The sequence below is a fragment of the Terrapene carolina genome, unplaced genomic scaffold, assembly GCF_002925995.2.
Source record: "Terrapene carolina triunguis isolate 2854851 unplaced genomic scaffold, T_m_triunguis-2.0 Scaffold706, whole genome shotgun sequence".
In the NCBI taxonomy this organism is placed as follows: Eukaryota; Metazoa; Chordata; order Testudines; family Emydidae; genus Terrapene; species Terrapene triunguis.
Genome location: NW_020665057.1, coordinates 7,167,183 through 7,186,811, shown reverse-complemented (window position 1 = coordinate 7,186,811; position 19,629 = coordinate 7,167,183). Strand labels below are relative to the sequence as shown.

Here is a 19,629-nt window from a genome sequence, read left to right as displayed (position 1 = left end):
TTGGATTGTGAATTTTATATAACTGAATTCTAGTTTATTTGGACCATGTTGGAACTTCAGCTCATATCCCTGAAATGTGCTTTTAAGATGGTTAAAACAAGATTAGAACTCTACCGTTTTCTTTTAATTGTAGCCACATGACTATATTTTTAACTAAAAAACAAAAATAAGATTTAGAGACTTTTTGAAGAGTAACTAATTTCCTCCCCATCTCCACTCCCTGTTGATTAATGTCATTCAACCTTTTCCAATAAGGTAGTCTGTTTAAAAACAAAAAGATGCATTATAGATGTCCTAGGATCTGGGTAAGAAAGACCAGTTTTCAGAACAGGGCATTTGGTAGGGTTTCTCCCGAAGAACTTTTACAGTCCTATGCATAAAACAAATTACTGATGGTGACCTTAAAGAGACCAAAGACAGAAGAATTAAAAAAAGCAGAAGGTGAGAAAAATCCATTGAGAAAGAATAGAGAACATAGTAATAGCAAAAAAAGAGGAAAAAATGCTGGAAAGGCATCTTGAAACTATTTGGGAACATTTGATACTGGAAGAAAACTAGATCTCATCTTTGCCCTACAGTGACCCATGAACTGTGAGCTGGCCATGATCATCATGTCAGACTCCTGCTGGTAGCACTGCTCATTTAGTGAACTACTGCACCAACTTTTCAATAAGAAAAGGCTGAATGGTAGTTAGTCCTAAAATGGGCTCCCACCTAATGTCTTGTTGACTGCAGCGATTCATTTTTCACGAGTTTAACTTTCTTCAGTGAGTCTACCCATGGGCTTTTAAAACTGTCTGTAATTAACATGTAAACTGTGTTTGGGAAGTTTGTTCTCTTGGGCATACTGTAACCACTGTCACAAACAGCATTTAAATGGATGTTGAAAAAAGTCAGACGTACAGTTCTAAGTGTTCTTTTAAATTTGCAGACACTTCATATAAGTAGACAATTGATACTCATCTTTTAGTTAATGAATTGAGATGAAAAATTTATGTACTAACAATTATGGGCTAAAATACAGTATGATTTTTATTATTCATATAACCACACTTGCATGAAGAAGTCAAAGTATCACAGAAGACAGACCAGCAACTGTCTACTGGATAAACAGAAAACAAAAAGCCATTTTCTTTTTTTTAAGACATCCAGGCTAAGTGTCAGCTGACTCCAATCTCAATAGCAACAGGCACTATGCATTTAACACTGCTACTGTTCATAGGCACAGATGTTTTATGCAACACATGCGCTACTCTGCTATAAAAATACTTGATACTAGACTTCAGGGACTATGCATGAAAATAGACACTACTACAAACCAAGCTGCATCTCAGAAATTACTTCTGAGAAAATAAATGAAGCTATGATAGTCTGTGTACACAAAAATATAGAACAGAAGCTCTGATATGTATTGGGGTCTTTTTCCCCTCACCTCCAAGAGCTTTTTCTGCTTTGCTGCCCTGGCTGCTTCACGTTGTGCAGCATATAAAGCCTCTTCTTCTATTCTTAACTTCTCCTCTTGTAAGGCTAACTGTATATGAACAAAATAATAAGGGTTAACAAAAGCAGAACCTATCTATCTTCCTATGAATAAAAACATAAGTTTACTAAATTAAAAGAAAAAGTTACCCATAAAAAGACAAACAAAAAGCAAACTACCAGATTTTCTTACCATTTTCTTGATCATCATTATATGCAAAGTATTGTAAGTCTGCTAGTTTCTTCTTTCAAACAACTAATGAAATTGAGTCAGATATATATTACCCTGTTAAAACAAAGACAACTACTGGGAAAATAGTGAGCTGTTTTAAATACATAAGGGCGTTTTACGGAGGACCATATACATTATAAAACTAGTTTTAAACATGAGATGAATTTGTATTACATTTAAAGAGGTGTTCATCTGGAAGCGATCACTAATTTCCATATCATATCCCATTAATTGTTAATGGGATATGATGTTAAAAGCAGACATGATGAATTAGGTTCTTTCGTTTTAAAAAAAATTTTTTGTCCCTCCCCACTAAATAAGTGGAATAAAATACATAGCACATTTTTCCTTTCCAAAGGAAAAAGGCTGGCATATTTTGAATTTAAACAGCTCTCTATAGAGGACTATCTATCTTATTTATTATATTTTCCATTTAATTAAGCAATAAATGAATTAAGTGATCATCTTTCATACAAATTTAATTGCACAGCTACAGTACCTGGCCAACTAAAAATCCTGTTAACCGATAAATGCAAGAACAATGATTTGCCACAAATTAAAACTTGTTTTGCTTGTTTAGGCCATTATTTGTAATCATAAAATTATCCAAGTCATACAACCACCATAATTATCTACCTCTGACTGAAGTTTCATATCAAATGCTCTCTGTTTTTCAGCAATGGAATCATAATGTCTCTCTCTCAGATCAGCAATTTCTTCCTCCGTCAGAGGTCTGAAGAGGGAGAAAAAACAGTGGCACTCTTTAGTAAATTATTAGTTAGACTTGGAACTAATAAGACAAGCCTAATAAATGGAAGTACACTAATGAGGGAAAGAAGGAACCAGTTAATTTATAATTCTGAATTGTTCAGCCAGCCTTCTGATCTGAAGTTCTAACTTGATTGGCCCCTTAATCCAAACACAGGAGCAGGCTGAAAGTACAGTTCATATCTAAAAGAAGGTTTAAAGTTACAGGGCTTACCTAAACGAACAGTTAATGCACAGCAAATTGGGGTGTAAATCTACCTAATACTAGTATGCCATGCACTAACTGTCATGTGGACCCTGTTACTGTGCATTAAATCTTCCCTAGTGAAATGGAAGTAGATCAAAGTACACTCTAGGGAACTTTTAAAGTGTGGTCCACACAGACAGTTAATGCACAGCAAAGTAGATTTACACCCCAGCTTGTCGTGCATGACTTTATCTCTACATCCCCACAATAACACATTTATTAAAGGCAATGTGATATTAAAGCGTATTTAAATGAAATCGCATTCCCCAAAAAAAGAATTCACCCTTTACAAAAATTATGCCACTTTTAAGAGAAGGATAAAAGCCTCGAAATTAAGATTGAAAGATTCCAACTAATTTCTCGGTGCTGTATGACCTTTTACTCACTGCTATCCCATCCTATTTAATTGTGTCCCCTTTTTCTATTCTCTAATAGAAATATTGGACATATTTTTGATTACATATTATTTAATATGTAGTAAAGATTTCAAAAGGATAGTCGTCCCAGGGTAACTGAAGTTATATCCGAGCTCAAAATATTCTCTCAGATCAAAGTGTAGGAGGAGCAGAACAATGTTTTTATTAAAAGAACTGGAATGAAGGCTCTGTTTCATGTTGATTATACCGTGCCCTAAAATTATGTAACCATATGTGCACTTTGTATTATGTAGCAACTAAGCAAGGAACACACAGTGTTTCACAGGGAGCAAGGCCCCACTCTTGAAGACAAATTGTTGTGCCAACACGGCGCCCGCTGAAGTTGCAGAATCAAGTGATAACGTTGCAGGACATATTAAATGTTATAGCATGTTGGATATGAATTCATGGAATAGAAAGATTTTATAATTTTAGTAATTTGTTATTGTAACATTTGTATATACTTTTGCAAATATTAGGGGACCAAGTTAAGATTGAGTGAGTGGTATAAGCCTGTAGGATTACAGAGCAGTAGGGAATTCACTGGAACCTTGTTCGTGTCCAGATTTCCCCCCACAACTAGCGGAATGTTTGTCAAACTATTTTTTGAGGGATGTTAGAGGGGGATTTTTTTTTTTTTTTAAACTGACCTACAGTACAAAAACCAAAGCTACAGGTTTAAAAAAGCAAGATATTTAAGGAAGTCAGGTAAAGGAAATGCAGACAAAGCTTCTGCATTGTTTTATCTTTGTATGCCTAAATAAAGGCTACTTGTTTTTAACTTTGCACCAGTAGTTTAAATAAAGTAAATGTTTAATAAACTCAAACATCAGCAATCTTGCTGTATATTATACAGATCTACCTTCAATTAATTTACTAACATGCAATTAAGTTTAAAAATATTTTTATGCAGAATCACTGAAATATACTTTTAGAAAATATCTACATTGTGAACAAAGTTGAATACCTGTGAGGAAAACAAAAAGCCAAGTGCCAAAGCCTTTTAAAGAAGTTGAAACTTTTAAAATTTAGAAGGATACTTCAAGATATTTAAGATTTTTCTGTTCTAGACTACTGAAAAAAATTGTTGCTTTATACTGATTTATTTGAAGTCCTTCTATTGACTCAGATGCCAACCTGCTTTGAGATTTTTTGGGGTGTTTATGAAAAAAAATTAAGAATGTTGCTTGGATCAGCCTCTAGTGCCAAAGGTGTAAAGCTAAATACAGTTGGGGGAGGGGGACTCGTCTAGCCTAGCACTTTGAATGCTTGTGATGAATTTTAGATACACTTCTGTGAATGTTAAAGCAATAGGGACCCCCCACCCCACCCAGAAACTGGGACTTTTCCCTCTCCCCACTTCCAGAACCAGTCCAAGACCTCTATCCCTGCCTCCCCACCTCCATGAAACCGGGACCTCTCTACAGCCCTGCTTATTGTATTCCTGACCCCCACTCTCAAGCACGAAGAAGGGGAGGATCAGTCCTGGGAAAGCTACCTATGGTCCTTAATTACCTTGGCCAGACCTGGGCCCGGACCTTCCGGGGATGATCTTCCTCCATTGCATTCCCCCTCTGTCCTCTTCTGCCACTGCCTCTCTGGCTTTTCCTCCCCTGCAGGCTGTGCAGTGAGGGTCTGATAGCAGGCAAACTCCAATGACTGACTGAGAAGTCTGGGGTGCTAGATTCAATACCCAAGCCACAGGCTGCCATAACTGCACAGAGCACTCTAAAGGTACACTACTCAGGGATAGAAGACCCATGGCACAACCGTGGCTGACCCAGGTCAGTTGATTTGGGCTTGTGGGTCTAAAAAAAATTGCTGTGTATATGTTTGGGCTGGGGCTGGAGCCTGAGCTCTGGGACCCTCCATCCTCGCCCCGTCAAGATCACTGCGTCTTGCTTCCTATCATCCTCACCGCACAGTCTATGCATGTGCCCCAAAGGCAGTGGAGAAAAACATCCCCCTGTGGTTGTGGTGCTATTTGCTGTGTTAGTCAGATCCAAGTGGTTGTGAATGCCACATAAATGTAAGCTTTGCAAAACTAGTAGATTTAAGGTGTGGGTTCATCATTTCAGAATTAAATATAAAAATCAGGTGGGTTACAAAAAATTATGGATTTACTGTTGACTAAACTCCATTAAAAAGTATTTTAAACTATATTAAAATAAATTACCACCACTAATATTAATATCTTGTAAGTTCACAGTTATCCACTGATGTTGGGTAACTGTCTGGCATTAGAATTTTCAGGCGTCAGTTAAGTGAAAAGTCAGCATGAATTTTGCTGGTCATATGTAACTTGACTGACATGATGGAAGAGGACATAAGTTTATAAAAAAAAAAGCTCTTGAAACACAATGTCTTACCTATGACTGCTTCCTGGGCTTTCTCCCTGTTAAATTATAAATAAAATCAATGTAATTAAGATAAGCCATTATCTACATCTAAATATACAAACTAACCAATCTACATTTATTAAAAAAACAACAACCAAACTTTCACAGACAAAAGTTTTAAGATCAGAAGCAACACCCATATGTAATTAGAGATCCAACAGAATGAGCTACAAGCATCCTCTTTTTCCATCTTCACCTTTCTAAGTAACAGGCAGCTAGTCTCAGCCTGTCTGCATTGTGATAGAATGCTGGCACCCTGAGAAAGGAGGGTCTTTCTTGAATAGGTAGACCACAATGCAGATCTTCTCTTATGGTCTCCAGCTTGTTTTGGCCATTAAAGAGCTTGTGGGATCAGGTTTCTCCCCCCAATTCTCTTCTCCCTTGCACATGATAGCCAGCAAAATGCAGAAACTACATGGGACATATAGAGCAGGCTGATGGGCCATTTGTTAAATAGCGCAACTTATCACCACCTTTTGCTCTTTATCCAGGAGTAGAACCTGGGCAACTTTGGTACTGTCCATGGGTGAAGAGAGCTCCATGGATGCTGCCTGAAAAAAACTTCAGATTCCTGAAGACCTAATGGTGAAGATTCCACTCTTCCTAGTCTGTCCACTTAGCTAGTCTCCCCTTACATCACCCTTCTCCCAGATGTGAAGCACTCTTGTGTAAAAAGGGTGTTTTTCAGACCATGTGAGAAATACGTTAGTTTCCCTCTGAAGCATTTTGGACCTAGGGACCTCCATGTTTCTTGACATGACTTGCCAACATATTGTCCATCATTATCAGCATGTGCTTGTTTGGAAGTGAAGTTGTGAGGCCTATTTTGATCCTTTTGAATGGCTTGTCACTTGAGCCAATTTATGCACAAGCAGAGTGAGAGAACTGCATAAAACTTGAATTGGCATTCCTCCAGCGTGTTGCCCAGACAGGCAACTTTCATGTTTTCATATTCCCGTCTGGCTCGGATACAGTACCACTGGGTGAATCTTCTACTCTGTACCAACCAGATCAGTGATATGTTTACCTCATTCTACGTTAACCTGGGAGGAGGCGACCTATGCAACTTGGGTCTTTGTTTCAGGTCAGTCTACACCAGTGGTTCCCAAACTGGGGTTCGCAAAATGTTACAGGGAGTTCTCGGGGGAAAAAATCCCTAATGGCGGACAGAGCTGTCCCTAGGTACCCCGGGCAGCACGGGGCCTGCAGTCCGGAGCCCCTGGACTTCCAAGAGCTAAGCAGAGCAAAGCAAGCATATCTACCAACTGAGGAGATTTAAACTTCAAGACTCCTTATAAGAAATGGAAAGGGAGATGGATATTTTTTGCTGTTTTTAAAATTAAATAGGCAGCTAGTATTGTTTTTAAAATTATTATGAAGAACAAGTTTAAGCTTTGTTGTAACGTGCATTGTTTGCCTGGACTGCTCAAGACCTGAATGCTTGTGTAGGAGGAACTCTTTGAGTTGGCTTCTTAAATACCTTCATGCTGTTTCACATCTGATACTCCTTGATGAAACATAGGAGTCTTGTCTTATAACAGGCTTATTCAAAGTGATATAAGCTATGAAAGTGAGAAACCAGTGACTGACACGTGCCACCATTTATTTTTAAGAAAGTTTTTTAAAGCCGTTGTGCAAGGACACTTCTAAGCAGCAGTCACAGAACTATTTGTACTTCACAGATGGTTGAAAATGCCACTTTTGACCTAGTGCCTCAGCATACTTGAACTGTGCTGGTATCCATTATAAACCCACACCTCGTAGATTACTGCTACGTACAGACATTGGAACCACAAAGGATGCCAATCCTGTTTATTGAAGGTGCAAAAGAGATAAGTAATGGTCACTGTTTAAATTTTGCAGTACCAACATTTAAACAAGTTCATTCTTAGATAGCAAAAACTGGCAGAGCAAGTCTAATATGTATACCCTATATGCAGTAATTTCACTCTTGTGCCAGATGACAGCATGTCTTCGAATGCATTATGGGTCACATGGACAGAGTCCAACTGCCTCCAGGTCCCTGAGAAGTTCTATAACTGTACCTCCTGAATGGAGTTTTTTTTTTGGGGGGTGGGAGGGGGAGGGAGTTGCCAGGGAGTTGGGAAAAGAGGCTTGTTGACACAAAAATCCCCTCTTTACTACTTTCAAAAACCTTAAGTTGCAATGAAGGATGGACTGAAAGCAACTCCCTGTAGCATTAGTGAACTACTTCCTTGTGTTAGGCTTCAGAAATGAAGTGAGGCATTACCAAAGAGTAACTCCAATGCACACATTCCTACATGGAGCTAAAGACACTGACTCCAGTGCTTCTACCAGTTCAAGTTAGAGCTTATAATAGTTCAGGTGCCAAACTCAGATTCTCTGTATAAAAGCATGCTGTACTGCCACTACTCAACTGATATGAGGAATGTTTGTGTTTTACCAAAAGATTACAGTTAGCCAAGTATTCCTACTCTTATGTAGGATACCCCTACAGACTGAATCTTTATCAGGTATAATTTTTTTCATAAGTCCCATTATAATAATCCTGCACTTCCCTTTGCAGTCCCACTTCTCTCCATCCCCCATAACCAGATAAATATTATTTACTACTATCCTAGAGGAAGAAAATCAAGTCCCGATAGTGTCAAAGAAATACCAGCAACTCCTCTATGAAGAGACCAATGCAGAAGTTAGCTGCAGCCAGAAGGGTTAGCAAGATGTGGATCTTGGGACTACAAATAAATTTTTTACAAGTATGAAAGTGTGTTGAATTACTGAGTGCTGTACTGTGAAACCCAAGTACTTACCTCATCACTTTCCACTAGATTCTCAAACTGCAAAGAAAAACAACACAGAGTATACAAGATTACTGACAAGCAGTCATTGCGATACAAACACCACACGTCAATGAACACAAATAAAAATCAGCATAATTACAACATGTTTACCTATTATGCATATTTTGTGGAAACGCTGCTCCAATTAAAGCTGAAGACAAGAATATTCAATTATCAAATCTTCTACTTTGTGAAGAGCTATTGCTTTTGGAGTGTGACCAGCTTCCCTACAAACATAGCTTGTAAGTTGTTTTCTTCTACACAGAATGTAATAATTAAGAGGGTAAGAGTTAGAATTAAGAGTTTTGTTGCATTTCATTGCATTTGGTATTATACAGTGCCCCAAGCAACTCCGCTAGGAGGGTAATTTATGGTTTTATTAATTAAGGACTGATGAATTCTCTCAAGCTCATGTATTCTGATATGAATAAGAGCCGCAAAACTATCAGTTATAGGCACTAGAGACACAGAAGTACTGTATATTAGTATAAAAGTGCACCATAGCCAAAAGCTGTACTGCAAGCTACCTCTAACACTAAAATATTAAAATAAATGAAATTCATGACATGTTTTCTGAAAAATATTCATAGGGCAAAAATAATTAACTTATAAAAACAAATAAATTGCCTATACAAAAGCTCTAGGCACCGTTGACATCTCTGAAGAAATAAATACAAGCTTTCCTCAGCAAAAGATGGAAAACCCTCTCTTCCAGCGATGGATCCTAACCTCTCAATATGGTCCCAGTCTCCCCTCCCCGAATCTGCGTCCTGGAAAGCTGCAGCACAGATATATCTCTTTCACAGAGAGACCTCAATTCATCCCTTTCCACTTTGGGGATATACAGTAACAAATTCAGGTGGAATAATTAGTTACTTGAAACAGAAACCAGGATTCTAAGTAAGATGACAACTTTGCATATCAGGGAGTAAGAGCCAATGAAAACATTAGGGTGCTTTATAAAGGGATCTAAGCACAGAAGGCTGAATCCAAAATATATGCAGCCTTACTAGTTGCACAAGCCACTGCAGTAGGTTGACCTATCACAAAGATCAAAATAAAACCAACAGAAGCCATCCAGCGCTGCATCCTACATCTATAGTGGAGTCAATCTACTAGCATCGGTGGGCAGCACAGCCCACAGGAGTTCCTATAAGGTACAGAATAACTACTATAAATGGGAAAGGAGAAACTGGTCTAAGCCATCTAGGAGGTTAAGAAAAGGACAGAACCGTCTTTCCACATCAGTCTGCTGCTGCAGGGAACACTCTCACACTGACAGATTTATGCTGCAGAAGGGGAGATTTTTATGTCCACATAACCTTCTGTTTCCCTTGCTGACAGCCAAGTAAGGTAGCAATTGTAGCTACTACAAATTTCTCCCCAACAATGCCAAGTTCCACCTTGAGGAAACAGCTGTCCTCAAGTTCTTGGAACAAGGGCATGTGTGCTATATTGACATGTTCTATGAACACAATCAACCCTGTTATTCCCATGAACCTGACAGGTCAGGCAAGTGACAGACTCTGCCCTTAGCTAAATGGATAGTCTTTAATAGTGCAACGATAGAGATGCTTCCTTGCTTGAAAGTCAGGATTTTCCTGTCAACACAGAGTAGCCTCCACAGTTGGTGGATCTTGGGAGATCAGATCAGATTCTGTGATCCAGCAGACTAAATTAGGATGCATTTACAATGGCAAAAATGTGATACATTTCACTCCCAGTATAGCAGTAGTGAAAGCTGTAGTATAGACAGGACTTGAGAATTTTTGCTATTGTCTCATCTGCTGCTGGACAGAGCACAGAAAACTAATACTTTGATTCCTATATGCATTACAGTTTAGAATATTGACATGCCTAAGTCTTTTTATTTGATCAAGAGAAGTGGCAAGACAATTACTATTTCATGATTCACTTAGTACATTAGTTTGATATAGTGTTAAGAGGCTCCATTTTATGCAAATAATGACAAGTGCCAGAAAGTCTGGTTGGGGTGCAACTTTTAAAAAAAGGTTTCAATGCTTAGGGAAAAAAAGTACTTACCTCTATAGTGAAGTGTTCTCCAGTTGAACATGTTCTAAAATACTTTGATCTAGAAAATAAACCCATAATTTCATTGCAGGTTAGTAGTTCTACAGTTCAAATATCTTCTCAAAATATTCTAAAAAAAATATTTATGACAGAATGAAGTCAGGTCTGATAGTTACATCACTACCATTTTAATCACAAAATTAGAAGCAGCTCGAGAGCAAAATACTTCAAAAGCCATTGTGAATTCATTTTAATGTTTTAGGCATAAGCTAATTTATTATTGTCAACTATTAATAGAGTTATATTAACTGATGCACTATATTACAGGGGAAACAAACCTGGAGTGTGAAAAATACTTGTGTCTGAGGATGTAAAAATGTTTTTTTCATATTGGAAGGAAGGTGCAAAAAGAATAAACTCCTTTCCCAGTGAAGGAGTAATGTATCAGGATGCTGATTGCTTTGCATTTGCTGCCATTGAGCATTTTTATTTTAAAACTGTGTTAACCAGTTTTAGTACATTTTACCTATTTCCCTCAAGACACAATTCTGGCCAGCCTCTGAAAAACTGATTGCTCACGGTATGACTCATTATGCCTGCTAGCAGTGTTCTATGTAACAAATGCCAGCTTGTAGAGTGTCATTCTTTGACTGTTTACTGATGTAGCTAGGGGGCTAACCTTTTATATCCCTTGTTTCTTCAGAAAGATTACTGATTTATCAAAAAAAAGCATCAAGAAACAAGGTAGTAAACCAGCACCATTTGACTTGCCAGTACTCCATGGATCACAATTTGGGAACCAAATGACATTTTTGGCAGAGGGTGGTTGAGCATAGCAACTACAGAGATCCAAGCCTTTCTTTGAGTCACTGACTGACTTAAGTATATCTTAAGGCAGGCCTGCACAACATGCGGCCCGGGGGCCGCATGCGGCCCGCGTGGGCTCACTATGCGGCCCGCGTGGGCTCACTATGCGGCCCGCGTGGGGTGAGTAGGCAAGTGACGGGTGAGGGGGGGGCTGAGGAGGAGAGCGGGCAGGCAGTGAGTAGGCAAGTCGGGGTGTGGGGGGCTGAGGAGGTGGGCGGGCGGGCAGGTGAGCCAGCGGCAAGGGAGGGGGGCTGAGTAGGCGAGCGGGGCGGGGGGGGACTGAGAAGGCAAGCGGGCGGGCAGTGGTGAGGGGTGAGTAGGCGAGCCGTGGGAGGGGGGCTGAGGAGGTGAGCGGCGAGTCGGTGGCTGACCTGTTCTACTGATCTGGTCTAGCTCCCATCCCATCCCTCCAAAGGTTGCAGCTGTCTGAAGGTGCCTGCCTTCCATGCCTTCCTCATTCACACCTCGTTCATTCAACAGGGCAATTAATTACAAAGTGGGGGGAAGATCTTATTCTACTTCTAGCACAAAGACATTTTTCTTTTAACTTAATTATACTACCTTAGGGGCCTGCTATAACATATTACCAAGGTACAATACCTCTGTTTCGGTGGGGCAGCGCTGGGGAAGGAGGGTTTGTTTCCACGGGGCAGGTGGCGCTGGGGGAGGGGTTGCTGGGGGGGTTGTTTTGGGGGGGGCTGGGTGGCGCTGGGGGGGGGTTCCATGGGGCAGGCAGCGCTGGGGTGGTGGTGTTGTGTTTCAGGGGGGCTGGGCGGTGCTTGGGGGGGGGGGGTTCAGCGGGGCGAGGGGGTTTCGGCCCTCAGCTGTTTTCTTTGGAGTAATATGGCCTCGCCGCTTTACGAGTTGTGCAGGCCTGTCTTAAGGAGTCAGGCGAGTATAATAAGGAGTTTATCCAAGACTTTCAACCAAGACTTTTTTTTCCAGGCTATCACCCCTTAAGTCAGAATATTGGCTCTCAAATAGCAGACCACTGCTGCTTTAGGTATGGTTGTATTTATACATTATATACTCTAGCACAGGCGTAAATAAAAACTACTGTTCTGTCCAGAAATAACTTCCAGGGTAACCCAACCGTGACTGCTCTTACTCATTGTTAGAGGAGCTTTTCTAGACCTTCAGCTCCCAAAATGTTTTGCACCACAGAGAAAGAGCACATGTGCACACATACCACACATTTAAAAAAGAAAGGGTGAAATTAAGAAAAGAAAAATTTAGGCTGACACTAGGAAAACTTCCAGACTGGTGAGATGTACTAGGCTGTGGAATAGTCTCCGAGGGTTCTGAGAAAACAGCTATGTTACAGCAAGCCCAATGGACTGTAACAAGTATAGGAGGGCCCAAATAAAGCCCAGTTCCTTGACTGATGTAACTGGGTTGGAAAGAACAGACAATATGCCGAAGCCCAGAACTCCACATAACCATATAACTCCACTCTTGAAAGGCAGATTCCTCAGGCAAGTATCAGCAACATAACTGTCATGTTGACTACACTGAAGGCAGAATATTGAAGAAAAACAAATTATTTAGGTTACATGCCTTCATTGGGTTTGCAGTTAGAAATCAATGGGCCCTAAGTTACTTCAGTGACAATGAAAATCCTTATATGCCTAACTTTAGCCTTCTGTTTTTGAAAATTTCAGACTGTGTTTTTTAAAAAGTTCACATTAAGTTTAACATTATAACATGAAAGCAATTTTGTTTTGAAGTAAAAGATTTTATGCCACTAAAAGTTTTTTTTTTTTTTTTTTTTTTAAATAAAAATACAATTTTTGCCCTGATGCTAAAAACACTCAGGCACAAGTTTAACATTAAGCACAAGCAGGCCGACTGATGTCAGTGGGACTATTCATAAGCATAGTTATGTACCTGAAGTATTTCCAGAATCAGGGCCTTAATTTTCAATTTTGATTTCTGCCAATACCAACGTTGCAAAATTCGATAAATATACCCTACCCGTAGTGGCATTTTAAAAACTGCATTTATGATTCCGTTCATTATTATTTAGTTTGTTAAGTTTTAATCTAAAGTTGCAATAGCACAAATTTCCAAATGAGTTTTAAAAAGCCTCAGATTTAAATTAATGATTGTTTTTACCAAAAAAACAGAAACAAAACAAAAAAAACCCCAAGTCGTTTAAATTGCTTCCCCATGTTGCTTTCGTTTTCAGCTCACAATAGCATCATGTTTAAAAATGGTCTCCAGAATGCATACCTTCTGTTTTAAACTGAATAATTGTCTAAAGGGATGGATAAAAAGCAACAGAAGAGGCATCTTGTGTCACTTGGCTCTGTTGTTCCCTCTTATGTACAGAAATGATAAGTGTGGGCCTTTGAGGAACTCAGTGCCCTGAAATCCCACTAAGGTTATGGACGACATGAGGGCACTGGGCACCTCTCAGGGTAGGGCCCAGAGTGAACAAGGAAGGAGTGGGGAAAATATTGCTTTCATCACCCCTTACCATTTGTCTCATTAGTGTGCATATGTATATTATGTTCTGATATTCTATATTTAAATACTGATACATTTGATTATTTTCTTGAAGGAACTTTTAAGAGAAAAGGCTACAGTATTGCTTCACTTCTCCATCTCTTGCAACTCATACAAAATCATGACATTTTGGACATTGCAGGTTAGCCAATTAAACCTTTAAAGTTGATATAACTAGAGAAGAATGACAAAATATTGTATGGGAAAAAGAGACATCAGGGTTCACATTTACACCTCCATGGAAGGAGTAAATAAGCTAAATACAACGCTGTTTAAGTAGTTATTGGGGGGGGGGTGTTATATTAAAATCTTGTTAATAAAATTAGATATGCAAGAACATGGACATATGGAAAGTTATTAAAAAAATTAAATTGATTTTGTTTTTTACTCATGTGATAAAAATGTTTATGCTTTAATCTTATTAGGGAAATGATACCAAAAAAATGCCAGGAGCTCCAATTATATTTATTCCCCACAGCTGCCTTTTATGAATGATGTGATCTCTCTAGGAGCAAAGAGAAAAAGCTTATGATTGAGGACAGGGACAAACTAGACCTGACCTACTTTTTAATAGGGCTGGAGGCCAGAGACATTAAGTTTTATTTGAAGAGCAATATTAACAGAAATTTGTTTCAGGGCACAATTAAAAATTATAATTTTAAAACGGACCAAATTCTGTAGTAGGCAGGCAGCTTAGGCAACCTTTCTTGTTGTTCCCACTGAGAACTCAATTACTACAGTAATTCATATAGCAAACACTTTGCTAAAAAGCAATTTTAAAATAATCTCTGCAATTTCATACAAAGATAAATTCAATTTAGATTAGTGTTTGTGAAGTGCTTTGCAAGCCTCATATATAAATGCACTAAAGTGCAAAATAAACAGTAAAGAATTCTTAGCCTGAGCATTTACAAGAGATCTCTCCAATTTTATAGTTTGAGACTTCCACTGCATACAACAACGAAGGTGAAGCACTAATTTCCTCAGAGAGGCTGAACCTTCTCCCATAAGTGATTACCATTACCTTCAATGGGAGCAGCATCAGATCCCATAAGTATGGATCTGTGTACATTAACAGTATGGTTTGGAACCTGGGATTTCTGCCAATTTTATCAGTAAAATTCACTTTACACAGCATTTACTACAGAGGTCTTCAGAATTCCTAAACTCTCTCAACTAATACCATAATATTCTCTCTCCCCTCCTCCCTCCCCCAGTTCTATGAAACATCTACAAGATTCACAACTTTCTAACGTCTAACTTTCCCTTTCTCAGTTGCTCATAACTTATTGGAAAAAATAAATCTTTCTAGACTGAAAGCTTTCATGTTGGCTATCAGCAGAGAGGTGATTATTTTTAATCTTTGGGCAAAATATTTGTTCAGCATATACTAAAGGCAAATATTTATAAAAAAATATTAAAGACCTTCCCCAAAGACTACGCTTAGATTTTTACAGATGCTAATTGATTCATATTTGGCTTACATTGCAGATATCAAGACCCCAAAAAGAACACAAATTTGGTCAGTTTATTAACTTATGAAGTTTTTTCTAAATACAAGCATAGTAGAATTTTTTTGGGGGGGTTTGATCAATCAAAAGCCACAGTTGTTCAGAATGTTGATAAAAGCATGAAATGTTTTAACTTTTGATCAAGCTAAACTCCAAGTCAGTTTAAAGCTACTGAATTTGGGGGAGTGTGCACACGCATGCACAGGTGTGCATGTCCAACCCGTTCTTAAAAAAAAAATCCAAGGATGGGGATTCCACAACCTCCCTTGGAAGCCTATTCCAAGCCTTAACTATTCTTATAGTTAGAACATTTTTCTTAATATCTAATCTAAATCTCCCTGACTGCAGATTAAACCTATTATTTCCAGTGGCCATGGAAAACAATGATTACTGTGCTCTTTATCACAGCCCTTAACATATTTGAAGACTTATCAGATCCCCCCTTTCAGTCTTCTTTTCTCAAGACTAAACATGTCTAGTTTTTTTTTAACCTTTCCTCATAGGTCAGGTTTTCTAAACCTTTAGCATTTTTGTTGCTCTTCTTTGAACTCTCTCCGATTTATTCATATCTTTCTTAAAGTGTGGCACCCAGAACTGGACACAGTACTCCAGTTGAGGCCTCACCACTGCAAAGTACAGTGGGACAATTACTTTCATGGGTAACATACAACACTTGTTAACATGCCCCAAAATGATATTAGCCTTTTCCACAACTGCATCACACTGCTGACTCATTCAATTTGTGATCCACTACAATCCCTCTAGATCCTTTTTGGCAGTACTACCATCTAGCCAGTTATTCATTTCGTAGTTATGCATTTTATTTGTCCTTCCTAAGTATAGCACTTTGCACTTGTCTTTACTAAATTTCACCTGGTTTAATTCAGATCAAGTCTCCAATTTGTCATGGTCATTTTGAATCCTAATCCTGTCCTCTGAAGTGCTTGCAACACCTCCAAACTTGGTGTCATCTGCAAATTTTATAAGCATGCTCTCGCCTCCATTATTCAAGTCATTGATGAAAATACTGAACAGTACTGAACCCAGGAGTGGGAGGATGTATCTAGTGGGGCTCCGTAGGGGTTAGTCCTGGGTTCAGTACTGGCAAGTTTCTGCGCAACAAATTATACCACTTTTATTAAAGCGCTGGAATTAAACTGCTGTTGAGTGTCCACACTGGGCTCCTTGTGATGGTGGAGTGCATCCACATTAGCATCTCTTGCAACCGCAAAGAGAGCAGTGCATTATGGTAGCTATCCCACTGTGCAACTGGCCTCAGGGTGCTTTGGGAAGGGTTTTCAATGCCTCATGGAGCAGGCACAGCATCACATGATGCATGTTTCCCAATCCCATTGTTCCATGGGCCTCCTGCTACATTGCTAGTTGCTTTTCAACTGACGGGGGAGGGAGGGAAGTGAAGTGTGTGTATGTGGGGGGGGGAGAAGAGGGTTTGTTTTGGGGGACAGAGAGTGTGTCAGCATGCCATCTTGTAAGTTCAGACAGCGGCAGGAAGCAACCAGTCCTGAAGCAGGGGGAAACCCCAACATCAGCCCCCTGCCTCCCTTTCCAGCTCTCTGCACAGCAATCTCTCTCTCTCACACACCCCTCTGTGTTCAACATTAATAGTTTGCTTTGTGTCCCAGAGCAGATCAGCACAGCATGCAATGGCTGTCAGAAAGGGAGCTTGGTGCAGCCAAGTTCAAACAATGAGCAGAGCAGGCACTTTAGGGATTATGGGACACTTCCGGAGGCCAACTGATTGCTTTCTGCACTGTAATGTGTTTACACTGCCAATACAGCGCTGGAGCTAGGGTGACCAGACAGCAAGTGTGAAAAATCGGGATGGGGGTGGGAGGTAATAGGAGCCTATATAAGAAAGAGATCCAAAAATCGGGACTGTCCCTATAAAAACGGGACATCTGGTCACCCTAGCTGGAGCCTCTGCGTTTTAAGGCTTATAATTCTTGTTGGGGTGGTTTTTTTGCAACGCTGCAACTGAGGAGTTTCTGAGCACTAAGTGGCTTGGCAATGTGTACACCTCAGGAGTTACACCGCAGAAAGCTGCTTTACTGCACAGAAACTTGCCAGTGTAGACAAGGCCTTATTGTGTCTTGGCCTTTTTTTGTTGTTGTTCCTAGATGCTTGTGCTATTCTTTTATACGTCTCCTTCGCAATTCATCCATAGTTCTATTTCTTATAAGATTCCTTTTTGATTTTCAGTCCATTAAAGAGCTCCTGATATGAAAAATAGTAAAAAGCCAATATGGATCTTTCATTCACACTGGGATAGTTTGCAGTTGTTGTGCCTTTAATACTGTTTCCTGGGGAAACTCTCAGCCCTCCTAAACTCCTTTATCACCTGGGATTTTCTTCCCATGGGATCTTACCTAGCAGGTCTTTGAGTTTGTTAAAGTCTGCCTTTTTGAAGTCCACTGACCTTATTTTGCTGCTCTCTCCTTAATTTCCTTTGAATCATGAAATCTATCAATTCATGATCACTTTTACCCAAACTACCTTCCACCTTCAGATTCACAACCAGTTCCTTCCTGCTGGTCAGAATCAAACTATACGTCAGAATTCTAAGTTTACACCCTCTCTGGACACTGCTAAATTACCTTTACCAGAGATTACTTTTATTCCTGGGGTCATAATTACTATTGGAGAACAAAGGATTTACCTTGTGAAAGTACCAGAAGGCACCAACTCCCAGCAGCAAGTTTTCAATATAATTTCTTAAGTAGCATTAGAGTCCTAGGGCTAATTTACATTAGAAAATAAGATCAACCAACCTACGCTCAAGGGCATGAAGAATACACACCCCTGAGTGGCATAGTTAAGCTGATCTAAGTCCCTGCATAGACTGCGCTAGGTTGATGGAAGAATTCTTCTATTACCTACACCGATGGGAGAAGCCCCCCATTGGTGTAGGTAACATCTACAATGAAGCGCTACAGCGGCACAGCTGCAGCATTTCAAATGTAGACAAGCCCCTTGAGTCTTCCACAAGGTTTTGCTAAGACCTCAAGTTGAAACCCTGAGTGGCAAGTTCTCCCATTACCTCTTTAGAGGAAGGGGGAACTAGCCAGCTCCAACAAGCGAGAACCGAGGCTCACACAAGTTAGGTGAGTTTGAGCACCCCTACCCCTAGGTATGACAGGGGCTTAACAGATCAGCTAGGTGCTGGCCATAAGAAATGGTTTCACTCACTGGATTCTGTCCAGGCTGGAGGCCAGAGGCATAGGGGGGGGGGGGGGGGGGGGGAGGTCACCTCCCAGAGCTTCCTCCAGGCCACAGCGCCACCTGGCATCTCGGCAAACCCCCTTCCCCACCGGCCGCCTCCATCTACCCTTCCCAGGTACACCCCGCCGGGCCCGATCCCGAGCCAGCCCCGACCAACTCCCCCCGCCCCACCCGTGCCAGGCCCCGCTTCCTGCCCTGCCAGCGGCACATTTACCCCCGCCCCCGGCTCACCCCGGGGTCGGCCCCATCTCAGGGAGAGAACAGACCAGCCCGCCCAGCGGCCTCCCCTTGGCTGGGAAGCCGCCGTGCCGCTGCCAGGCCCTTCCGCCCCGCTGGGATCCGGGGGTGGGAGTGCGGGGTAACGACCGCGCGGTACCCGGCCGAATCCGCCCCCACCCCACCCGGCGCAGGGCGGAGCCAGCCCGGCCCGGCGCCTCCCCGCCCCAGGGGGCTGCTCCTTCCGCCTTACCCTCCGCCTCGCTGGATCCGCCCCGCTTCTCTCCGCAAGAAAAGGCCGCAGCACCACTGCGCCCAGCAGTTCCCCATCGCATACTGGGGGCAGCCCCAGGCCTCGGCCCGACCACGGGCAGCGGCCGGCACCGGCCGTTACCAGCCCGGAATCAAACGGCCCCTCTGCGGCTCGCGCCACCGCCGCCCAACGGCAGCGGCATCAATGGCCGGGGACCCGGCTCTGCCCAAACAGGCGGCTACGCTCGCTGCGGAGGGGGAAGCAGCGCCCGTCCGAAGCTCCCCTCCGCCAGCCTCATGGCCCCGCAGCTACCGCTCCCCCGGCGCGCAGCCCCTAGCAGCTGCCTGGTGCACCCGGCCGCTGAGTGCCGCATGCGACCCACGGCGGGAGGAGGTGGCAGGTGCGAGCATGCGTAGTAGGGAAACCCTGTTCCCTACGCCCCCACCTGCTCCTCCCCTCGCCTCATCCTAGGCAAGGGTGTCCCCTAGCGCCTGCCCAGCCCCTTTAACTCTTCTCCTGCCTGGAGCCATGCCCAGGGACTCTCCCACCCTGCTCCCCTCCTAATCCCCCCGCCCCAGTCCCTTAGACCCTCTCAGGCTCTTTCCCCATCTCCCTTCCTGAGGCAGCACTGTCACCCCAA

At 41.5% G+C, this 19,629-nt stretch overlaps 1 protein-coding gene across 2 annotated transcripts in view; it reads right to left on the bottom strand.

Moving 5' to 3' along the window:
* The window catches only part of AP1AR (adaptor related protein complex 1 associated regulatory protein), a 32,491-nt gene extending 13,114 nt beyond the window's left edge, over nucleotides 1–19,377 (bottom strand). Inside the window, exons 1-6 of one of the 2 annotated variants that reach the window (XM_024216949.2) lie at nucleotides 18,990–19,377; nucleotides 10,407–10,455; nucleotides 8,334–8,360; nucleotides 5,512–5,537; nucleotides 2,348–2,444; nucleotides 1,433–1,531 (exon numbers count right to left, since the gene is read on the bottom strand). In XM_024216949.2, coding sequence (XP_024072717.1) covers nucleotides 1,433–1,531; nucleotides 2,348–2,444; nucleotides 5,512–5,537; nucleotides 8,334–8,360; nucleotides 10,407–10,455; nucleotides 18,990–19,066 — 375 coding nt within the window. In that variant the 5' untranslated portion in view covers nucleotides 19,067–19,377. Of the gene's footprint in view, nucleotides 1–1,432; nucleotides 1,532–2,347; nucleotides 2,445–5,511; nucleotides 5,538–8,333; nucleotides 8,361–10,406; nucleotides 10,456–18,751; nucleotides 18,839–18,989 lie in introns of those variants that run through there. The other variant, XM_024216950.2, reaches the window with a different exon arrangement.
* Nucleotides 19,378–19,629: the final 252 nt, after the last annotated feature.